This window comes from Sciurus vulgaris, assembly GCF_902686455.1.
Source record: "Sciurus vulgaris genome assembly, chromosome: 17".
Classification (NCBI taxonomy): Eukaryota; Metazoa; Chordata; class Mammalia; order Rodentia; family Sciuridae; genus Sciurus; species Sciurus vulgaris.
The window spans coordinates 33,930,107-33,952,964 of record NC_136478.1 but is presented as its reverse complement, the minus strand read 5'-3'; the positions used below and the strand labels follow the sequence as shown (position 1 = coordinate 33,952,964).

Here is a 22,858-nt window from a genome sequence, read left to right as displayed (position 1 = left end):
GCTATAGAACTCAGGACCTTGTGCATGCTCAGTAAACACTCTATCACTGAGCTACGTCCCCAGCCCTTACCCATTTTTAAATGTACCAGTGGGGTTGGGGATATAGCTCAGTTGGTAGCGTGCTCGCCTCGCATGCATAAGGCCTTGGGTTCAAACCCCAGCACCACGAAAGAAAGAGAGAGAGAGAGAGAGAGAGAGAGAGAGAGAGAGAGAAGGAAGGAAGGAAGAAGAAAGAGAGAGAAGAAAGAAAGAAAGAAGGAAGGAAGGAAGAAAGAAAGAAAAACAGAACAAATGTACCAGTATTAAATACATTTATATGGTGCAACCATCACTACTCTTTATAAGAGGTATTGGTTTGAACTCAACAACTGCACGACGCCCAACAGACCAAAATGGAGTCACTCCTGCTAAAGTTTCATGTCACCAAACCAAAACAAGTTGGTTCTCTGACCTTCTGAAAAATCAGGAGAATGAGAGATAACAGCCATACCAGCAAGCAAGAAAGTTTTAGTGGGCATGATAAGTCCTCTCTACTTGAACCTTTCAGAGGATAACAACTTCTAAACAACCAATCTAGTTTTTTGCTTTCTATTTCTGCTTTTCTCAGTCCTTTTTCTGTCTATAAAACCAAACTGCTCAGCTCAGCAGAACGCTCGTTCTATTTTACAGAATGAAGTATTCCCCTAGTCTAGAACCATGAATAAAAACCAATAAAGATCTTTAAATTTGTTATAGCTTTGTCTTTTAACACCACCGTCCAACCAGAGAAACTGAAAGTCTACAGCTATTCAACAAACTCTTCTCCTCTTGTTCAGCCCCTGGCAACCCTTATTCTGCTTCCTATCGTCATGAATTTGACGACTCTTAAAGTACTTGGCACAAAAAGCCTCACACAGTATTTGTCTCCTTATGACTGGATTATTTCACTGAGCTCAAAGTCCTCAAGTTTCGTCCATGTCCTAGTGTCTCTGGAAAAGAGGTGTCTCCAAAGAAGGGTCTGGGGAGTTCTCAGAGAGAAGGGGGAAGTCGACTTAGAACCAGTGGGGTCCTTGGCTTACCTGACAGAAGAGAAATTCAGCACGCACCAGTCAGAGGCATAGACAGAGGTTTACTTAGGAAAGTAGATTACTGTTCAGGGAGAATAGGGGCAATCTCAAGAGAGAGACGCTTTGGGGGTAAAGAAAGGAAAATACACATTCAAGGGAGAATGAGGGTTTCCCTACATTGAGAGATGCATTTGAGAGGTTCCAGGCTCTTCTTTTAAAGGTAACATGGTGAGGGATGGGTGTGGGAAGGTATGTAGGAAAGATATTAGTCTGTGATCTCAAGAGGATTTATGGTGGTCTGGCCAACCTCAGGATCCTCGGGCTTCATTATCTGATCAATCGGTAATGCTACCAAGTCCCCTAAATGATACGTTCCCCAAGATATTGTATCTTTCTTCCCTTAATCTATTTGCTGGGGGGAGGGTAATTAACAGTATACAGGTGGATTTACTGAATTCCCAGGAACTTGGGAGTAACAGACCCTGGAAAAGAGACTGGCTTAGGGAATCCCAGACCTGGAAAATTCCGTGGAACTCCTGAATTCAATCTCATTTCCTTTATGTCTCCTCTCTACCTATATATTATTCCTTCTATCTTACCTCACTCAATAGCATCTGTCAAGACTTCTTTTTATTGCTGAATGATATTCCATCACATGGGAATCCATTCATTGACTTGCAGACACTTGTTCCACTTTTTTACTATTTGAAATAATGCTACTATGAGCATTCACATTTTAAGTCTTTTTTGTTTGTTTACTTTTGTCAGTACTGGAGATTGAACCCAGGAACACTCTACCACTGAGACACACCCCTGGTCCCTTTTCACTTTTTATTTTGAAACAGGGTCCCACTAAGTTGCCCAAGCTGGCCTTGAACTTGCGATCCTCCTGTCTTAGAGTCACTAGGATTATAGACTTGTGCCACCACGCCTGGCACATGTAAGTCTTGGTATGAATGTATGCTTCATTTTTCATAGGTAGATAGGAGTTGAATTGCTGGGTCACTTGATGATTTTATGCTTAACTTTTTAAGAAACTGCCAAATTGTTTTCCAATGAGGCTACACCATTTTAAATTACTAAATGCAATACTTAAGAATTCCTATTTATATATATCCTCCACAACATTTGCTGTTTCCTGTTATTTTCTATTGTTACTATAATACTCATCCTAATAGATATTAAGTGGCATTTTGCTGTGTTGGAATTTGATTTGCATCTCCCTGATGGCTAATGATGTTGAGCCTCCTTTCATCTGATTGTTGGTCTTTTATATAGCTTCTTTGAAGAAATATTTATTCAGATTCTTTATGTTTTAATTGGGTTACTTGTCTTTTCATTGTTGAGTTATATGAGGGTTTCTTTTCTTTTTTTTTAATACATTCTGAAGGAGTCCCTTACCAGATACATGATTTTCAAATGTATTCTCAGATTTTGTGATTTCTCTTTTCATTTTCTCAGTGTTATCCTCTGAGGCACAAAAGTTCTTAGATTTTTTTCTAGTACTATGTATTGAACCAGGGATGATCTACTACTGAACTACATCCCCCTGTTACTTTTTTAAAATGATTTTTAAAAATATTATTTTAGTTGAAGATGGACTCAATATATTTATTTTTATGTGGTGCCGAGGATAGAACCCAGTGCCTCACATGTGTACAAGTGCTGTACCACTGAGCCACAACCCCATCCCCCACCCCCCATGCCCCTTTCCTTTTTTTTGAGACAGTTTCTCACTAAATTGCCCAGGCTGGCCTTGAACTTGCAGTCCTCCTGCCTCAGCCTCTCCAGACACTGGGATTACAGGCATGCACCACAGTGTCTGGCAAGTTTTTAACTTTGTTGAAGTTCAATGCATACATTTTTCTTTTGCTCCCTCACTTTTGACATTGTATAAAAGCTTTGCCCAACTCAAGATAAAAAAGATGTACTCCTGAGTTTTCTTCTGAATGATTTATAGTTTTAACTCCTACTTGATCCATTGGGCATTAATTTTGGGGTATAGCGTGAGGAAGGGGTACAACTTCATTCTTTTGCATGTGGACGTTCAGTTGTCCCAATATCAGCTGTTGAAAGGACTATTCTTTCCCCACCGACTTATCTCTACACTCTTGTCAAAAATTAGTTGATCGTAAATACAGAGTTCATTTCTAAACCCGCAAGTCCATCTCATTGATCTCTATGTCCCATTACAGGCCAGCACCACAGTCTTGATTACTATAACTTTGTAGTAAGTTTTGAAATTGAGAAGTGTGAGTCTTCCAACTTCATTTTTCTTTTCTAAAATCATTTTGGCTATTTCGGGTCCCTTGCATGTCCACATGAAATTTAGGATCAACTTGTCAATTTCTACAAAACAAACAAAAAATCTTAGATTTTAATTGGGATTGCACTGACTCTGTCAATTACTTTGGGGAGCACTGCCATCTTAATAATGTTGTCTTCTAATCTATGAATGTGATCTGCCTTTATGTTTACTTAGGAATGTTCATTTTTCAATGTAATTATAATATTTTTGTAGTTTTGCCTTCTTTTGCTAAATTTATTTATTTATTTTCGATACTGGGTTTTAAACTTAGGGTGCTCTGTCACTGAGCTATATCCCTGGTGCTTTTTATCTTTCATTTTGAGACAGGGCCTCATTAAATTACCCAGGCTGACCTCAACCTTGAAATCCTCCTGCCTCGGTCTCCTGAGTCAATGGGATTACAGTGTGTGCCACCACTAAATTTATTCTTAAGTGGTTTATTCTTAATGATGATAAGAATTGCTCCTAATTTCATTTTTGGACTATTCATTGCTTGTATAGAGAAATGCCACAGATTTTTGTGTGTTGATCTTGTACCCTGCAACTTTGCAAGTTCATTGCTAGTTCTAATGGTTTATTTGTAATTTTCTTGCGTTTTATATAAAAGATCACATCATTTACAGAGTTTTAATTTTTTCTTTCTGATCTGAATCCTTTGATCCATTTTCTTGCCTAAATACCCTGGTAAGAACCTCCAGTACAATGTTGAACAATAAGAGTGGTAAGAGTGGATAATCTTGTCTTGTTCCTAATCTTAGAGGAAGGCATCCCGTCTTACACCACTAAGTGTCATGCTAGGGGCTGGGGTTGTAGCTCAGTGGTAGAGTGCTTGCTTAGCATGTGTAAGGTACTGGGTTCAATTCTGAGCATCATATAAAAAATAAATTAATTAAATAAAGGTATTTTGTCCATTTACAACTTTAAAAAATTTTTTAAAGTGTGATGCTAGCTATGGGTTTTATAGATGTCCTTTATCATGTAGAAGAATTTCCCTCCCATTCCTACTTTGTCAAGTGTTTTTTAGTCATGAAAATTTGAATTTCGTCAAATGATTTTTCTGCAATTAATTGTGATATTTCCCCCCATTTTAAAATTAATGATTTACAAGCCATAAAATTAACCCTTCTACAGTGTACAATTTAGTGGTTTTAAGTATATTTATAAAGTCGTGCAATCATCATGCCTATATAATTCCTGAACATTTGCATTACCCTGGGAAGAAATCCACTACTCTTGGCCAGAGGTTCCCCATTTTCTTTTTCTCCAAATTCCTGGCAACCATGAGTCCACCATCTCTGTAGATTTACCTACTCTGGATATTTCACATAAATGGAAACATAGAGTGGGTTGTCTTTTGTATTCGACTGCTTTCATGTAACATGCTTCCAAGGTTCATCCATTTAGCAACATTTATCAGAACTTCCTTTTTATTATCTGATGATATTCCAGGGCTTAACCCTCTTTTGTTCATCCCTTCATTAGTTGCTGAACATTTCAGTTGTTTCCATCCTTTGTCTTTTTGAGGAACTGCCAAACTGTTTTCCAAAGTGGCTGCACCATTTTAAATTCACACTAGAAATGTATGAATGCCCCAAATTCTTGACATCCTTATCAAATCATGGAATTCTTGTCCTTTCTTCTGTTGCAGTATTGCATTGACTGATTTTCTGATCCTAAACCAACTTTGCATTCCTGTAACAAATCACATTTCTTTGTGGTGTGTGATCCTGTTCCTATGTTGCTAAGGTTGATTTGCTAAGGGTTTTTATCTATATTCATAGGAGATAATCACGTATTTTTAAAGGGATGATGGTAGATATTAAATTGCCATAGTGTTTAGATGCCATTGAGTACTTGAGTACAGAAAAATGATGAAATCACTTTATTTCTGAAAGTCAATATCTACCCTGCACCAGAAATCACATCTTTTTATAAGTTTTGAAACTCATGATGAAATTTTTAGATGCCATCTAAAAAATGTGTGAGGAGTCTGTCAACATTATTTTATTTAGTTTTTTATCTGCAGCATTGGGGATTGAACCCAGGTTTGTTCGTTGGTTTTTTTTTTTTTTTTTTTTTAACCACTGAGCCACACTCCTATCCCTTTTTATTCTTTATTTTGAGACAGGGTCTCAATAAGTTGCTGAGGGCCTGGCTAAGTTGCTGAGTAACCTTGAAATTTCCATCTGCCTGCCTCAGCCTCCTGAGTCAAGGAGATTACAGATGTGTACCACCATGCCCAGCTTTCAAAATTATTTTAGGAGGAAAATAGTAGGAAAAGCATAGTCATGTTATGGGGCACAACTTAAGAACAGAGCAATCACCACTGAGAAGTCCAAATTTGAGAGTCTTTATTGAGCCGGCCGGCTGACTGTCTCACACAATGCCCCAAAAATGGCTATTGGGAGAACAGCCCCAACCATAGGGTCGTAGGGGTTCTTATACCAAAAATCACATCAATCATAAGTGTCTGTTGCTATGATTCGAAATTACAAACTAACATCATGAGATCATCAACAGAGGGGGAAGAGGGTCAAAACGACCCTTACCCAGGTACAAACTAAAGAATGGTTACTAACATCCACACAATTACCGTTCACATGGTACATTGTTTAGGAGCAATAGGAATCAAAAGAGAGCAATTTTTCATTACATAAGAATTGTCATATTGTATTGCTAGCCATGTCACACTAAGCAGCCGATGATGGGCACAGAGGCTGGGTGCTCCCATGGGAGAAACTAAGAAATTGTTGATGGGTACAGAGGCAGGGTGTTCCCATGCGAGAAGCTTATTTCCTACATAACATGGAGTCTCAGAGCAAAATGGAGTCTGTCCAGTCATTTCCCCCACAGTCTGGCCTATAACATTCCCATGGAGCCAGATCTGTCAGCCCATCACAGTCATAGTATATGCTTTGGAGGGTTCTAAGTTGAAGAGAGAAATGCTATATTTTTAGTGTTTTACAAACCACTATTGGGAACAGGATCTATACAGTGGTGTGGACAGGATCATAGCAGTGGAGGTGGGGAGAAATGATGGAATATTAATGTGTGTTGAGGGTTGAGCCTGCTGATCCTCTGTACCACATGGAAAATGGAAATGTAGAATAACTCCAGCTACAGGGTTTGGGGACTAATCAGCTCATTTGCTCATCTATACTTATCTGGGAAGGGGTTTGATAGCACCCCTTGGCTCACAGAGCTCCTGAACTATGAAAAGCAAAGTGCCAGACCCCCCGTGAAAGATCACAAACTTTAGCTACTTCTTCAGACATCCCTCTTAGAAGTCAATTTTCATCTTATCATGTGTTTAAGGTCTTTGGTGTTCTGTCTTTGTGTGTGTGTGTGTGTGTGTGTGTGTGTGTGTGTGTGTGTGTGTGTGCGTGCGTGTGTGTATATATACAGATGTTACTGGGATTGAATCCAGGGGCACTCCAACATTGAGCTATATGCCCAGACCTTCTTATTTTATATTTTGAGACAGGGTCCCTTTAAATTGCCCAGGCTGGCCCTGAACTTGCCTCAACTTCTCCAGTCCCTGGGATTACAGACAGGTGCCACCATGCCCCCACACATCTGGTTTTACACTAAACTCTACTTGTATCGACAGTAGGAATGATTGTTACAGAATCTTGCAACCTCCATTCACATCCCAGGGCCTGGAACAATCCTTAAATACTTGTTAACATCTTCTAGTGAAATCCCATCAATATAATGTTTCTACAAACCTGTTCCCTTTGGTCTCCCCATTGCCATAGGTTCCAAATTCCTTAGCTGGACTCTGAGGTTCTATTTTTCTCTATTCCTCCCTTACTCAAGTCCTATGATCCACACAAACAGAGGCCCATGACAGGCTAATAATATGCACCTCTTCAAAGGTTATGTTCCACATTTATTTGAGCACAGTTGAAAACAAAGAATGGAGAGGGAAGAGGCCAGGAGGTAGCCCTACCTCTTCCCTCTCTTGTCACAGGCTTTTGCTCAAAATTTGCACACCCACTCAGGCAAGCAAAAGCCCTGCAAGATCAGAACTGCCTCTTTTGAAGGCAAGTTAGCAAATCTCCCACTTATCCTTTCCTCAGTTTGTCTCACTGCTCACATCCCCAGCAAAAGCCTGTCATAAAACAGATGTTCAATGGCCATTCTCTAAGCACTGCTGGGTGCCAAAGGGAAATGTGATGAATTGGACTTGGGGAGAAATGGAACATTGAGCAAGAAGTCAAAAGGGGTAGTTTGACTTAGGGCCTCCATTCAGGCTATGATGGTAATTGCCAAGATCAGGGCTCATTTTTGCTTTTCTCAGCGGTAAAATTGGCCTATGAATACCTGCCTTTCAAACTTTCAAAAAACTTTTGTTTACTGGAACCCTGAGTTAGGTATATATGCTTTACATTTTGATAGGAACACAATGACCGTGTGCATGTGCACACAGCTGAAACAAAAGACCATGAAGCTAAATTTATCCTCATTTCCAATGATGTTACTTTTAAATTTTAGTTTAGTTCATTAAAAAATATGGTTATGAGTCATAAAATGGTTTTTATGACCTTATGGGTCTTGATCCACAGTTTTAAAAATATCACAGTGGAAGTTTAAATGAGATAATGCATGTAAAGGGTTTGGTCCAGAGGCAGTCTCCCTAAATGGAAAAGTTTGAAAAGTGCTACAGTAGAGGAACCTACCAAATGAAGTAATAGGGGGTATGTCAATGAATGTTGCTGGCAAGTGAGGAAGAAGAAGGTTGAGAGTGAATAAAATCCACAAAATACCAATAGTGAAAAAAAAAAAATGCCTGCTGCATAAAACCTTCTTAGACCTCATCTTTGCACGGCTGGATACCTCTCTGCCATCTTGGTGTTCTCAGCTCAAATGTCCCTACTCCATGAAGCCCTCCCGGAATACTACTACAGCTAACCTTCTTCATCTCGTATCTTATTCCCCTGCTATTTCCTTCAAAAAACTATCCCTATCTGAGATCAATTACTTCTTTGCAACTTTATTGCTTGCTATAACTCTTACACTTTGAGGGCAGAAATCTCGTCTATCTTGCTCATAATTGTATAAAGTGCCTAGCACGTCATGCAATAAATAATTCTTGAATGAATGAATCATCACCAGGAAATAAGCATGAATGCACCGTAATAAAAAAAAAGTACTCGATCCCGTACAGATCGTTTTTAAAGTTATAGATATTGAGACTTCTTTATGGTTTATAAAAGATAGGTGACGTCAGAAGGGAGAGAAATGCTTAAGGGACCAAGGAAAGAGGTGCCATAATTAAGAGAATCCACTATTTGGGGTTCTAGCTAATACCGTACGTATTTGATTTCCCCTTGAGCTCCTTGAGGGGAGAGACAACCTGTACATTTCTGTATTCATCGATACCGACCAGAATACTGCCCGGAAGGTAGTGGGCGCTCAATCGCCATTTGATGAATGAAAGAAGCAAGCAGGGAATTCGCAATGCGTGCACGAAAGAACGAAATGAATCGGGTAACTTGCAGTTCCTCCCCGGGGCAGGAGGCGGCATCCGCGTTACATCAGTCCGGCCTCCAGCAGTTCTTGGCCCCTCCGGCTGACCGTCCAACGCTGGATTCCCGAGGCTAGTGCGAAAATTAACCAATAGGAAATTGTCTTAGTTGGCGAGTCCAGCAGAGGTGTCCAATGAGCGCAGCGGATCTAACTAAGGGGCGGTGCGACGGGGAGGGGTAGAGGGGAGCGGTTAGAGGTGGGAGTTGGCGCTGTGGGCCGGGCGGGGGCCGCGGGGCTGCGATGCGGACGGGGCCGCGGCGGTGACCGGAGTTGCCGCCCGAAATGAACTCGCTGGAGCAGGCGGAAGGTAAGGTGGCTCGCCTGGGACAGTCCTGGGGCTCCTGCCGGTAGCCAGCGGGGCTCCGGGGGGCCGGCGTCGCGGAGACCCCGCCCCGGGCAGAGGAGGCCGCGGAGGATGGAGTGATGCGGCCCAGAGCTTGGTGGGGGTGCGCGGGGGCCGGCCCGGTAGCCTCACGGCGGGGGCGGCGCGTCAGCTCTCTCCTCCCCCGCGCCCCCTCGCACCTCCTCACTCTCGCCAATCCCGCCCGGGCCGCGGAGCTTCTGCAGGGCTGCAGTTTTATTTTCTATCTGTTAGCAAACGCTTGCCCCTCACAGGTTACAGGGTGCTTTTCATTTTGTACCTGGTACCCCGACGAATTGAATCCCTAATTCGTTCCGGTAGCCGTCGGGGTTAGGAAGTGCTTCTAAGTCTTAAGTCTTAAAAACACCAAGGTGGAAATGAAACCTTACCTCTTGTTGAGAGCAAATACCTCGGGCGTTCCTGCCTTAGAGCAAGGTGTAGGCGCTTTGATGGTGCCACCAAGATCACCTTGTAACCCTTTTAGAAGTCTGACGGCCAGCGTATGTAAATACACACACACACACACACACACACACACCACTCCCCCCCTCCCCCCCAAGTATCAATAAGTCTAGTAAAGAAATAGAACGAAGGTGCATTTGGGTAATTCCAGTCAAATAGACCTCGAAGACTTTGATGTTGTTCTAGTAGAAAGTTCTTGGTTCCAGCAGAATTAGAACTCTACTCCTTTTTAATCCTTTTATTTGCAGCCTCCAAAATTGGGTTTTGGTGCCGGCTGAAGTTGCTGATTTTCCACATACCAGTTTCTGAAGCTTCTAAAAGTGAACCAGCCAGTTTCCTCATATATGAAATTGGAAAGCCAGTGGTTTTTTATTTTTTATTTTTCTGTCACGTTGTTAAAACTGTTACAGTTAAATAAACAATACAGTGATACACATAAGTTGGTGTGTAAGATCTGAAGCACTTAAGCCTAACACTTCTTTTTCATAGATTCAAATTAGAGTGACTAATTAGAGAACTGAAATCTTTTTACCTAGATCTCAAGGCTTTCGAGAGGAGACTTACTGAATATATTCATTGCTTGCAACCTGCCACTGGTCGTTGGAGAAGTAAGTTCCCCAGTGTTTTTTATGCGAGGATAAACTGACAGTTGATCTTTTGTCCCTTATTAGGACTGATTTGCTTTTACATAAAACTTTTGATTAACAAATGCTTGCTTTACTAATCCATTAGATTTCTCTTTATACAATTTAAAATTTTATTTAACACCACAAACAATGCATTACAAAAAAATCTTTAAGAAAAGGAGCATTATAACTTGCTACCCTAAAAGAACAACCTATTTTCTATGGATGAATTTTTATTTTTCCATAAAAATACATATTTTAATTTTTTATTAAAAAGATAGTATAACTTAGATAACACAAGTAATAAAAATTTCAGTAACTCTGTTTAGCAGTTTTACAATTTGTCTACAAACTATTGAAATAAAATTTAAGAAAAGTCAGCTGGGTGAAGTGCACTTATAATCCCAGCTACCAAGGGAGGCAGAGACAGGAGAATTCAAAGTTCAAAGCCAGAAACTTCATGAGAACCTTTCTCAAAATGGAAAGGGCTGTGACTATAGCTCAGTGATTGACTGTTCCTGGGTTCAATCCCCAGCACTCAAAAAAAGAAAAAAAATAGCTGGATGGAGTGACACACACGTAATCCCAGCAACTCAAGAGTCTGAGGCAGGAGTATCACATTTTGAGGCCAGCCTCAGCAATTTAGCAACCTTGTCTCGAAATAAAATAAAAAGGGCAGGGAATGTAGCCCAGTGGTTGAGTGCCCCAGTTTCAATCCCCAGTACTAGAAAAAGAAAAATCTCATTTTGGCTGAGGTTATAGCTCAGTGGTAGAATATGTGCTTAGTTTGTGCTAGGCCTTCGGTTCAGTCCTCAGCATCAGAAAATTTAAAGTCATAATATTTAGTATGTGTCTGCAAAGGTTATAAGATTTCTTAGTTGAATTTTACAGCATAATTGTACTGCTTTGGAGCCTGACCCAGAAAAGCAATTAACATTATTACTATCTATTCATAAATATGAGTGCTGCAAAATGTTATTTGAATGAATTATAGTTACTGCCCCATGGAAATATGAACAAATACACAAGCGATGAAATAGCAAACAAAAAGCTTTGCTAACTTGTATTGGGACCAGTTTTTTTTCAACAGGCTCTCATGTTATCCAGACTGGTCTCAACTTCTGGGTTCAAGTGATCCTCCTGTCTCTGCCTCTTCTGTAACTGGGATTATAGGAACATGCCACCACGCTGGCTGTGGACCAGTCTTAATCCATTAAGTTCTGAGTTTTCAAATTCTATAAAGGGCCATGGGACATAATGAGCTAATACCTTGGATATTCATGATTGAAATTTAATTCCTGCCTAGAAGGAAGTATAGTAGCACACATTGAAGTCATACTTTTTTTATGGTGGTACTGGGGATGGAACCCAGGGCCTCAAGCATGTTAGGCAAGTGCTCTACTTCTGCACCCCAAGGACATAATTCATTTCTAGTGTAACTTAGTTTGCAGGACCAAAAATTTTGAAAAATGTTGAAGTTAAGGATTTTTTTCCCCCATAGGTCAGAGTTTTTTGTGAAATTTTTATTAGCTATATTTTGTGAAATTTTAATCATATACCTCAATTCTGATTGGTCAGAATCTATAAATAATGATTTTATCATATTCTCTGATTTACCTAGGAATTGCTCCCCCCAATTTCACTGTTATTTGAGAATCTTTTAAAATGTGTATGTTGCTGCTGTTTTATAAAAATGTGATTTAATGAACACACTATTTCTGTGACATGTGTCTCAATGCCTAAATATAAATGACATCAGCTTGGTTAATGCACCAATCAAATCTTTCTGGTATTTTAATTTTGGTTTTACTTATTTTAAGAAAATTGTGTAATATTGTATATTTGCTTCTGGAAATATAGAATTATAAGAAGTTGAGTTTAATTAGAACAAATTTTAAAAATCCACATTACAAAAGAAATTGAGTTTCATTTGTTCTTAGCTCAGAACATACTTTTGAGATTTTGATTCTGTTACTAGTTTTTTCAGTGATTTACCTCTTCCAATTCTGGGATAAGTAAGGTTTTAGTATATATTTTTTTTACTCTTTGAAACTTGATCTACACATTTGAAAATTATGTGCATCCTAACTGAAAGACATGCAGCTGTCCTCATCTCCAGAATATAAACTAGGTCTTCATGCCCTTTTACAGTTTTTTAGTAACACCATTCATTCTTAAAGTTTTATTTATGATCTATTTAGAATTTCTAAAATAATTCTAGCTTAGCAGGAATTAATAAAACTTTCACAAGTTCTAGCTGTAATTTCTACCCTCACTTTGCTTTAAGTCCTTAAGGAAAATCTGATACTGATTGGTCTGCTCTACGCTGACTCCATGCTTCTAACACTGACCTTTGTTAATTCAGCAGCAGGCAGTTGTCTGCAAGGCAGAACCCTTTAAACAGAATTCTCAGTGCATTCAAAAAGGAGTCTTTGTTTGGCTTGTTTACATTAAAAAAGGAGAGGTTTTTGGTTGTTTTGTTTATCAGATCTGCAAAATCAACACAAAGCACAGTGAAAGTTATGTAACAGAATCTTACATTGAAGTTTTACCATCTGGATTCTTGATTTTGATTTCATTAATCTTCATTCTCATAAATGCTAACTAATAAGGGAGTCGGTACCATTATCCATTACTGAGGTTCAGAATGTTTAAGAGAAGGTCATGTGGCAACTCCTAATTCTTGAATCCTGTCAATGAATTTTCCATTTAATAAAGTGCTACATTCTTTGGCTGTTATTTATTAGGAGCTGGTGGTTGTAGTATCAAATATTAAGGGTGCATTTGCTTACTAATTTCGTGTTTATCTTTCATCAGTGCTTCTTATAGTGGTATCTGTCTGTACAGCTACTGGTGCCTGGAACTGGTTAATAGATCCTGAGACACAAAAGGTAGAAGTTTTGTTTTAAAATATTTAGTAGATTAAATGAGATAATGGATATAGCAGTTCTTCGTTAATTGTAAAGTATTATTCATATGCTGCCTGTAACTACTACTAATGATATTAATCATTTTATTAAAAATATGCCCTACATTAATTTGCTTAAGGAAAACTTTGACTGATTGTTATGAATTATTTTTATAAGGGAAAAGACCAAAGAAGTGTTACTCTATTTGTTCTTTCTCAGTTCACTTCTGAATTTGTGAACAGATTTAACATTTTTTTACATATCTCATTTTTGTTTATTGTAATGTGAACATTATTTAGTGTCCTCAGTGCCAGCTTTTACAAATTATAATATTTTCTTCTGAGTTATCGATTAATACTTTTCTTCATCCCATAAAGCATGTGAGGTGGTTTTATAGGAATCATGACAGAATAGCAAACTGTAAATGTGATTAAAAAACAAAATAGACCAGGAAGTCAAAACCAGGAAGGAAGCCAGGTTATTGGTATATAGCCTATGTAAACCAGTATAGTTACCAGAATTGAGTTATTGATTATCTGAGTTACCTAAATGAATGAAGTCACAGGTTAATTCTATGCTTTTTCATTGTGAGGAGAACACATACCAGTCTTTGAGCTAGTAAAGTTTTTCTTTCTTGGCATTTATCTGTTAAAGAATTTCCTGCTTGGAATTTAATATAGGAAATGCCAAGAGATCTCCCATTGGGCACTGTGCAGGAACATTTCTACGCCAAATGCAATAACAGATTTCATAATGTTATTTCTTGAAGCATTCTTTGATGAAAGCTGATGAAATGTTTCTCAAATTTCTGCCTCTTTCTCTACTATCTTGTGCCTTAGTTTCAAACTTGGGCTTTTTTAATAGAGAAGCAGTGGTCTTCAATTTTTCATGAACTTTTTCCCCCAGTGCAGTATTTATTTAGGTAGTAACAATGTTATAATGTTCACAAATCTTAAAAATTCATTCCCCCCTTTTTAATTAAAAAAAAAAAATTCTTTTCAGTTGTAGGTGGACACAGTACCTTTATTTATTTTTTTAAATGTGGTGCTGAGGATCAAACCCATGGTAGACAAGCATTCTACCACTGAGCTACACCCCCAGCCCTCTTCCCCTCCCCTTTTTTAATACATATATTTTTTAGTTGTCAATGGACCTTTTTATTTTATTTATTTATATCTGGTGCTGAGAATTGAACCTAATGCCTCACACATGCTACTCTACCACTGAGCTGTAACTCCCAACCCCCCCCCCCTTTTAACCTCTAATTAGAAGGCTACTTTTTACCATTTTAAATATAAACTTTTAGGTTATACAGTAGAAAAGCATAGTAGTAAGACTTTTTGTCATCAGATGGCTTGGGTTTATTTACCATGTAGTCTCCCTGACTATCCACCAAAGGGGATATATAAAAGAATAAGGAAGCAAGAGAGGTTGGTGATGGAATTTTATGTTAATAGAGGGGTTTTATGGCAGACAGGAAACTCTCATGTGTGTTCATTTATAAAATTCTGATCTTAAGGCTGCGTTTGGTACTCATCTTTAGGGCGAGAGTAGAAAGGCTGGCAAGAAGATTGAAAAAGATCTACCTTGGGAAATGAGTCTGACTTCTAATTGGGAAAAATATAAGCTGATTTCAACTAGTTGAGATCTTAATAAAACACAGAATTAAATGTAATTTGAAATAGGACCAAAACTATGTAGTTAATATAATTTTCTAAATTAGGTGAGAATATAACCATTAGCCTTAGGGTTGACTCTTTTTATTTCAGTATTTAATAACTCCAGACCTGACAAGAGTCTTAACCAGCAATTGTGACTGAAGCAGGAGTTGCAGACGCAGAAGCCAGATGCTAACTAGAAGAGACTATGGAGAAAAGGAATACAGCAGATGACTGGTCAAAGGGGACAGCTACTGTTTAGATGGAGTCAATTGTTCCTATGGAGGAAAGGAGGCTAAGACTGATTGACATAATTAAAAAATAAAGCACCATATCTTATCTGCTAACATTATTCAAACCACACAACTGGCTTATAGGAAGCAAAACTGTCCTCAGAGGTTTTAGGAAAACATTCCTATGGGCATATTAGCCTTTCTTTAAGATCTCATCTTTTGGGGAACTTCCCTCCTGATATTTTTAGCTTTTCATTTCTTTATTTGGCAGATTTATTTAAATAATGCCTTGATGAACTATCTACCTGGTGCTCTTCTCTGTCTTGAAACATGCACAGGTGTTTACTTCTCTGTCTTAAAACAGGACACTTCTTCCTATGTTCATATAAGAATACATCACCAGTGAAACTTCATATCTTGTACAACCACAAGAATGGGATCCTAATTAGAATAAGTTATACTCCATGTATGTGTGATATATCAGATACACCCTATTGCCAAGTATATCTAAAAAGAACAAATTAAAAAAATAGGTCATAACTCTTGGTGTAAGGGTGGAGTAGGGATGTGCTTAGCTTGAGTCTGTTGGTCCCATCTGGTTACTGATCCCATTTAATTTCTCCCAAGTGTTCTAAATGCTTGTCCTCTCTCTAGTCAGTCTGTTTTATTCCCCATTCATCTATTTCGTGTCTACTCTTATTCCAATCATAGGTCCTGAACTCTTGTCCCTCTGCATATCTTAGAATTATGTATTGTCCTATTTTCTACCATCTTCCTATTATACTCAGATCTAAAAAACCCTTTCTTTCTCTTGAATTTAGTTTTATTCAGATAGCTATGAATTGTTCTTCCCTGCTTGAATGTTCTGTGACCTTTAAAATCTCAGTAGCTTCAAAACCAAACGTTTTGCCTGGAGGAAGAATGGTGTTGCTGGAGCTTGAGCCATATAAGGGTTTGTGTGCAGGAGTTACAGATGGGGAAGGTAGCATGTGTGGGGAAGTGTGGCAGGACCAGATTATGGCAGAGGTGGCCTGATTGTTAAGGAAATGTTTTTACCGTGGTGTATATATACCATATTTTCTTTATCCATTCATCTTCTTTATCCATTCATTGTTAACAGGAAAGGTAGCTAGGTCACCTTTAACTACAGGCCTCATTCATCTTCATTCATTGGACACAGAGTTCAGTAATATTTGTAGTAGGGTTGTTTTTGATAATAGGAATGAATTTGTAATGGTTTAGGTATTTGAAATGAATGGAGTTATTTGAAATGAATGGAGTAGGTGTTGCTGTATTGTCTTGCTATATTAAAGGTATAAAATGTACATTTTTAGTTTTACAGGATAGCAATAGAGAACTAGGATTATTGGACTTCAAATTCTTGTACTTTAGATAATAAAAATACTATATTTATTTACATACAGGTGGGGAGGTTGCTATCAGTATCTGAAGATTTAACATTTTTATATTTCACACTTTTCTTTTACAGGTGTCCTTCTTCACATCATTATGGAATCATCCATTTTTCACAATTAGCTGTATCACTCTAATAGGTTTGTTCTTTGCTGGAATACACAAGAGAGTAGTTGCACCGTCAATGTATCCTTTACCACAGATTGACTTTATTCTCTGAACAAAACTTAAAGCACCTTCTCAGTTATGTAGGTGCTTGTTAGACGCTTACTTTTAAAATGAGAAATTTTCCTTTGACCACATTTATTCAGTATAGCTGCTCGATGTCGAACAGTATTAGCAGAGTACAATATGTCTTGTGATGATGTAAGTATTTTTTTTGTTAGAAAATTATAGACCTGCATGAAAGAACTGAAATGTTTAGCTTTAGAAAAAGACATTTTATTAATAATAAATTGTCTCTGTGAAATTAATAGAATGTCTCTTTTATAGTGTTGATTCTAAGACACAGTTTTCTACATTTAATATCCCTACAATTGAAGTACATCTAATAATAGTATCTAATAGTTAAATTGGCAGAGTTGACAGTCTTTATTAATGGCATGAAGTCATGATGTGTCCTTAAAATTGAAGCCATCTTAGATTCAATAAAATATGACAAATATTGGCCACAAACAGCTCAACGCATGTTGGTTTATAAACTTTTATCTTGTGGTATTCAGTATCTTTGCAAAATAAAGACATAGATTAATTTGTGGATATGGATATATGGCCTACAGTGTTTTAAAAAGTAGATCATATACCAGTACATTACAGGTGTCCAAGTTTTGATTGTTACCTTCTATTTGCTTATTTATAAAAGTATTTTTACCTCCATTTAAAAAATATTAAATGAATAATACCTGTTCATTGTATAAAATTAGAATGAAAACTAAAAGAAGCATTAAAGGGCTGGGAATGTAACTCAGTGGGAGATCACTTGCCTGGCATGTGTGAGGCCCTGGGTTCCATTCTCAGCACCACAAAAAGGAAAAAAGAATTAAAGTAAGAAACAGCTGGATCAATAGAAAAGAATAAAAACTGAACACACAGATTTTTAGAATTAGAGGATAAAAGATAGTATTTCAAATTAAGAGAGAAAGAATTGGCTCTTCATTTGGAATAAAATGAATTTAGTTCTCCCCTTGCATCAGTTAAAAAAAAAAAAAAAACTAAATTCCATAGAGATTTAAGTCTTAGATATGTTTAAAAAGACATTGGTAACCAGTCACAGTGGAACATTCCCATAATCCCATCCACTTGGGAGACTGAGGCAGGAGGATTGCTTGAGCCTAGGAATTTGGATTGGCAGCATAGTTATACCTCTTCTCCTAAATGGAGTAGTAAAAGACTGGAAAGCCCCATTTTTAGTCAGGGAAATGCAAAGTAAAGCTGTGAGTTTCCATTTGTTTTACCTGTTTAATTGACAAAAGTTAAATACCTTGATAACTCTACTACTCATGGTAAAATGGATGTACCTATATATTGCTGTGTTGGAAATATAAACTGGTACAGCTATATTGGACAGCAACTTTTCATTATTGTTATAAATTGTAATGTGCAGCCTCAGTCCTCCAGATGTATCCATTCTACCTCTGGATTACCCACCTGGTGGGGAACCATCACACTTGGAAAGAAGGAAGCAAATACAAGGTTAATTGCAACATCCTTTACAGTACTGAAAAATGGAAACAGTCTTTATATTTCTTAACAGGGAGTGGTAAAAATTGTGATGTAGTCATGTCTAAGAAAACAAAGTAAATCTGTGGGAGATTTCCAAAACAGAATGTTAGGCAGAAAAAGCAAATTACCAAACAATATGTAGAGTATGATACCATATTTTTTAAAGTTTTATTTATGGAAATGTTCAAACGTCATTAAAGAGAAGAGTATAGTGAGCTTCCATGTATCCAGTGTCAGTAATCAACTCATAGCCATTCCTATTTTGTGTTCCTCTGTCTACATTCCTCTTCTGATTACTCTGAAACAAATCCCAAGTGATACATTTGACCTGTAAATATTTCCACACATTGGATACCAAATTTTTATTATTTATATATGTGAATAAATCCATAGAAAAATGATTTGGAAGAATCCATGCTAAAATTAGTTTCTGGAGCGAGAACTAGAATTTGAGTTAGAGGGCTTTAGCTTATCTGTATTGTTTGATTTTTTTTTCTTTTTTGATAATGAGATTGCATTAATTAATCTTATGATTACAAATAGATTTAAAATAGGCTAACCCCATGGATAAACAAACAGGGGTATATTCATGCAATGAAATTCTATTTAGTATTTAAAAGGAACACATTGTGAAACATGAACTAACATGGATGAAACTCAGAAACACACTGAAAGAAGCAAATACAAAAGAAGATACTGTGATCCACTTTATTGAAAGATCAAAAAGACAGGCCAAGCTGGAAGTGGTTCTGTCCCTGCAGAGTAGGGAATGGAAACCATTGGCTGGAATAGGGCACAGAGGATTTTTCTGGGTAGTGATGTTACATATCCTGCTCAGAGTGGTGGCTACATGAGCATCATGTTTGTCAGAACTCAGAACTGTACATGATAGGGGTATTTTCTTTCTGAGTTTTGTTTGGTTGGTTTTTGTCATTGTTGATATTGTGTGTACATGCTGAGCCTAAAACCATTGAGCTCTACTCTCAGCCCTTTGCACTTTCTTGCATCAAAATTATGCCTGAGTAAAACCTGGAAAAAGTGTTCTAAGATATCAAGGAATTACCAAAAACAAAACAACCAAAATTTGAGTGAAAGAATCAAGAGATAACCAGAATTCTGACAATACTTTTGAACTGAAGAAAAAATAATTAAAACCACCTGAAATCTCACCAGCCAAAGATAACTACCATGTTTTGTATCCTGTATATTCTCATTGACTTGTGGGGGGTGCTGGGGGTTCCTAATTAAACCTAGTCTCGTGCATGTGAGTAACCACTCTTCCACTGAGCTAGAAATCCCCAGCCCTCTTGTTGACATAAAAAAGGAATATGTTCTAGATATTTCAAACTTGCTTCTTTTACCACCAGTGATTGGGCACTAACCATATGCAAGGTCCCTTATTTGTGGTTTTCCATTTTGTTTATTTGCATATTGTCCCATTTTTATGAATCATAATTTAATCCCTTATTGGTCGGACAATTGTTTCCCTGCTTTCCATACTATATGTGTTCGTGAAGACAGGGGACTTGGTCCAGTTCATTACTGAATAAGTCCATTAATACTACTGTGTATGTCTTTGCACTTGAATGTAGTTTCCATCAGATAAATTCCGCGGATTGTTTGGATTGTATAGCTTGCACTTAATTATTTTTATTGTTTTTTTTTTTTGTAAACTTGACTCAGCTTACACAGAGTTTTATCAACATAATGAACAACAGCAGTGTATAAATGTTCATTGTTCTAACCATTCACTTACTTTTTTTTTTTTTTTTTTTTTTTTTTGCGGTGCTGGGGATTGAACCCAGGGCCTTGTGCTCGTGAGGCAAGCACTCTACCAACTGAGCTATATCCCCAGCCCTCTCTTACTTTTTTAATGTGAGGAAATTTAAACTTTTTTTTTTTTTTCGCAGTGCTGGGGATTGAGCCCAGGGCCTTGTGCTCTCAAGGCAAGCACTCTACCAACTGAGCTATATCCCCAGCCCACTAAAACTTTTATGTTAGAAAGAGAAATGTTTTTTGTGTTGTAGATTTTGGTAAGAAGCCTAAATCTGTGCATTTTATCAGGTGAATTGATTGACTGATTTCTAGGTAACCAGCGGGCAGGTAGTTCAAATAAAAATGTGTGCATTTTATTTTTTGTTTCTGGTGCTCAAAATTGAACCCAGAGCTTCATGCATGCTAAGTATGCTCTCTACCCGAGTTACACCTCCAACTCTGTGCATGTGTGTCAAAGTAATAATTCAGTCCACACAAAGGAAGCTTGGAAAATATAACTGTTAATTGTTTAATCTTGACCAAGTATAGCAAAGTATTCTGATTCCCTGCAAATGTCCTTTAAAGCTTATGAATAAGTGGTGGCGTGTTAATAGAACTGTATTGAAAAAAATTATTTTTCTTTTTTACAGACAGGAAAACTAATTTTGAAACCTAGGCCTCATGTTCAATGACAATCTGCACTCATTGTTATAGGACCTAAAACAGTCTTTTCTTCAAATAAGTGATACAGCAAAAAGCCATAAAGGATTCCTTTTGCAGTTGGATATGTGAAGGTTATAGAACAACTGACAAGAAGTGTGCAATATATACCCAGATTATCCTGATGATGGTGATGACTCAAGTTTTATCAGTGCTTTGGTACCTTTGATTACCTGTGTTCAGTATTAGTGTCACTTTAGTACTTCAGCACCTGCAAAGATTTTTGCAGATGAAGTATGTATGTATGTTACTAAGTTAAACTTAGAAACAGAACCTCATTCAGTTTTTATAATGTATTTTTGCAAACTACTGTAAATAGCAAATCAATGCCAATGTTAAAGAGGAAAATGTTGTGTGGACTTTGTTCTCCTGCACCAGTATTTCAGGAACATCTGCTTGCCATCCCCACAGCTCTTCAAAACCAGCTATTATGTGTGCCTTTCATTCTTAACTCCTCTTTTAATTGTACTGTAGGAAAAACATTGGATTCCGCTTAGACTGAGGAAAACTCATCTCCATTATGTTGTAAGAAATTATAGATGTTTTGACAATTTTTGTTAAACCAGATACTGAACTCTAGCAACTATTGTCATTTTTCAGTTCATTGTTTTCATTTAATGCTTAATATTCTTTATATTTTTTTAAGAATTTTAAGAACACCCCAAAGTCTTCTGAATGTATGATTTTAGTTATAAATTATGTATTGTTTGGGGATTTGGTAGTCATTGTTTTAGATAATTGGATCGAATGCTGTGGTGGATATATTGTTACACTAGTACTACACAGGTGTGACTGAGTGTCCTGCTCCATCCCCAGGATAACAGGAGCAGTGCCACAAACTAGAGTCTACAATTCTCACTGTTTAGAGAGCGTTAATGACATACTGTGTATGTATAACAGCCACATGTACCATAATAACCCTTAAAATTAAACTATTGGGATTGCTGTAAATATTTTAAAGTACTGGAGGTGCCTTTTACCTGTTTAATAGAAGATTTTGAAAGTTTAAATTATTTCATGAGCAATCTTTTACATTTCATTTAACATAAAGCTGAAATTTCAGTAATAAGACAGAAACTTTTTAACAAGGCTGCCATTTAACTTAAATGTGTTCATCTTGGCTTTCACATGTAAAAAAAATTACTCTTTGAACCGCAGCAATAAAACCCTCTGCTCCTAAGAAGTCTTAGAGGGTATTCTATATATTCTGCTTTGTTTTATTTTCTGTAAATTTTGTAGGTAAATATGTGCATAAAATAAATACTTTATATATAAACTAGTGATTAGACTTTTTCCTTCACTTTATTATAAGTGTGATACTCTGAAAATAATTTTTTAAAACATACTCTGTGGATCAGATACAGGCTAATTCCAAACGAGATAATTTAACTGTATCCAGTAGAGCAAATGTTAAGTAGTAATTGTAGGTACCTAATTTATTAGGTTATGGTTACCTTTAATATGTCTTATTAATCATGACCTAGTAACATTGGCTTGCAATCAGAAAGTACAGGTTTTCTCATGTTGCTTTTTTAAAACTTAGATTGCTAGTTTCCTCCAAAACTATAAAGCTGAAGAGGAATTTTATAGGTCCTTAATTTTTTTGAGTTATGAACTCCTGAATATTTAACAAAACCTTGACTTCTCTCCTGTAGAAAAATATGCCTGTATACACGCATACACTTTGCATGCACTTGAAGAGTATTTTCTAATGCCAGACTACAGAGTTCATTGGCTGGGGGAAAAAAAAAAGTGTTACTCTTCCAGAGATTTTCATCACTTCACTTCTCCCAGAACATCTTATTTTCTTAAAAAAAAAAAAAAAAAAAAAAAAAAAAAAAAAACTTTGCTCCTTCTGAAATGGTCTAAGGAACTTTGTCACATTTGTTTCTAACCACCACTTCCATCCTCTCACCTCCCCTTCCACACTGTTGGTAGAGTTACAATTGAACAATTCTCTATTTTACAGGTAGGGAAAGCAATCTCGGACATGACCTAGTAAAGACAGCCAAGCCAGGCATGGTGGCACTCATCTGTAATCCCAGCAATTTGGGAGGTTGAGGCAGGAGGGTGGAAAGTTCCAGGGCAACCTCAGCAACTTAGTGAGGCCCTG

General features: G+C 37.4%; 1 protein-coding gene across 1 annotated transcript; it reads left to right on the top strand.

The window, feature by feature from the left end:
- The first annotated feature begins 9,040 nt into the window (after nt 1–9,040).
- On the top strand, nt 9,041–22,543 carry CNEP1R1 (CTD nuclear envelope phosphatase 1 regulatory subunit 1). Its single transcript, XM_079118353.1, has 6 exons — nt 9,041–9,193; nt 10,246–10,317; nt 13,153–13,226; nt 16,625–16,734; nt 16,860–16,914; nt 20,676–22,543. The coding sequence occupies exons 1-6, from the start codon at nt 9,169–9,171 to the stop codon at nt 20,715–20,717; spliced, it is 378 nt and encodes a 125-aa protein (XP_078974479.1). The 5' UTR covers nt 9,041–9,168; the 3' UTR covers nt 20,718–22,543.
- Nucleotides 22,544–22,858: the final 315 nt, after the last annotated feature.

Coding starts and splice junctions, on each gene's coding strand:
- CNEP1R1 (XM_079118353.1), top strand. CDS start 9,169: ATGAACTCGCTGGAGCAGGCGGAAG. Junction 9,194..10,245: donor CTCGCTGGAGCAGGCGGAAG/GTAAGGTGGCTC, acceptor CTTTTTACCTAG/ATCTCAAGGCTTTCGAGAGG. Junction 16,915..20,675: donor ACAATATGTCTTGTGATGAT/GTAAGTATTTTT, acceptor TCTTTTTTACAG/ACAGGAAAACTAATTTTGAA.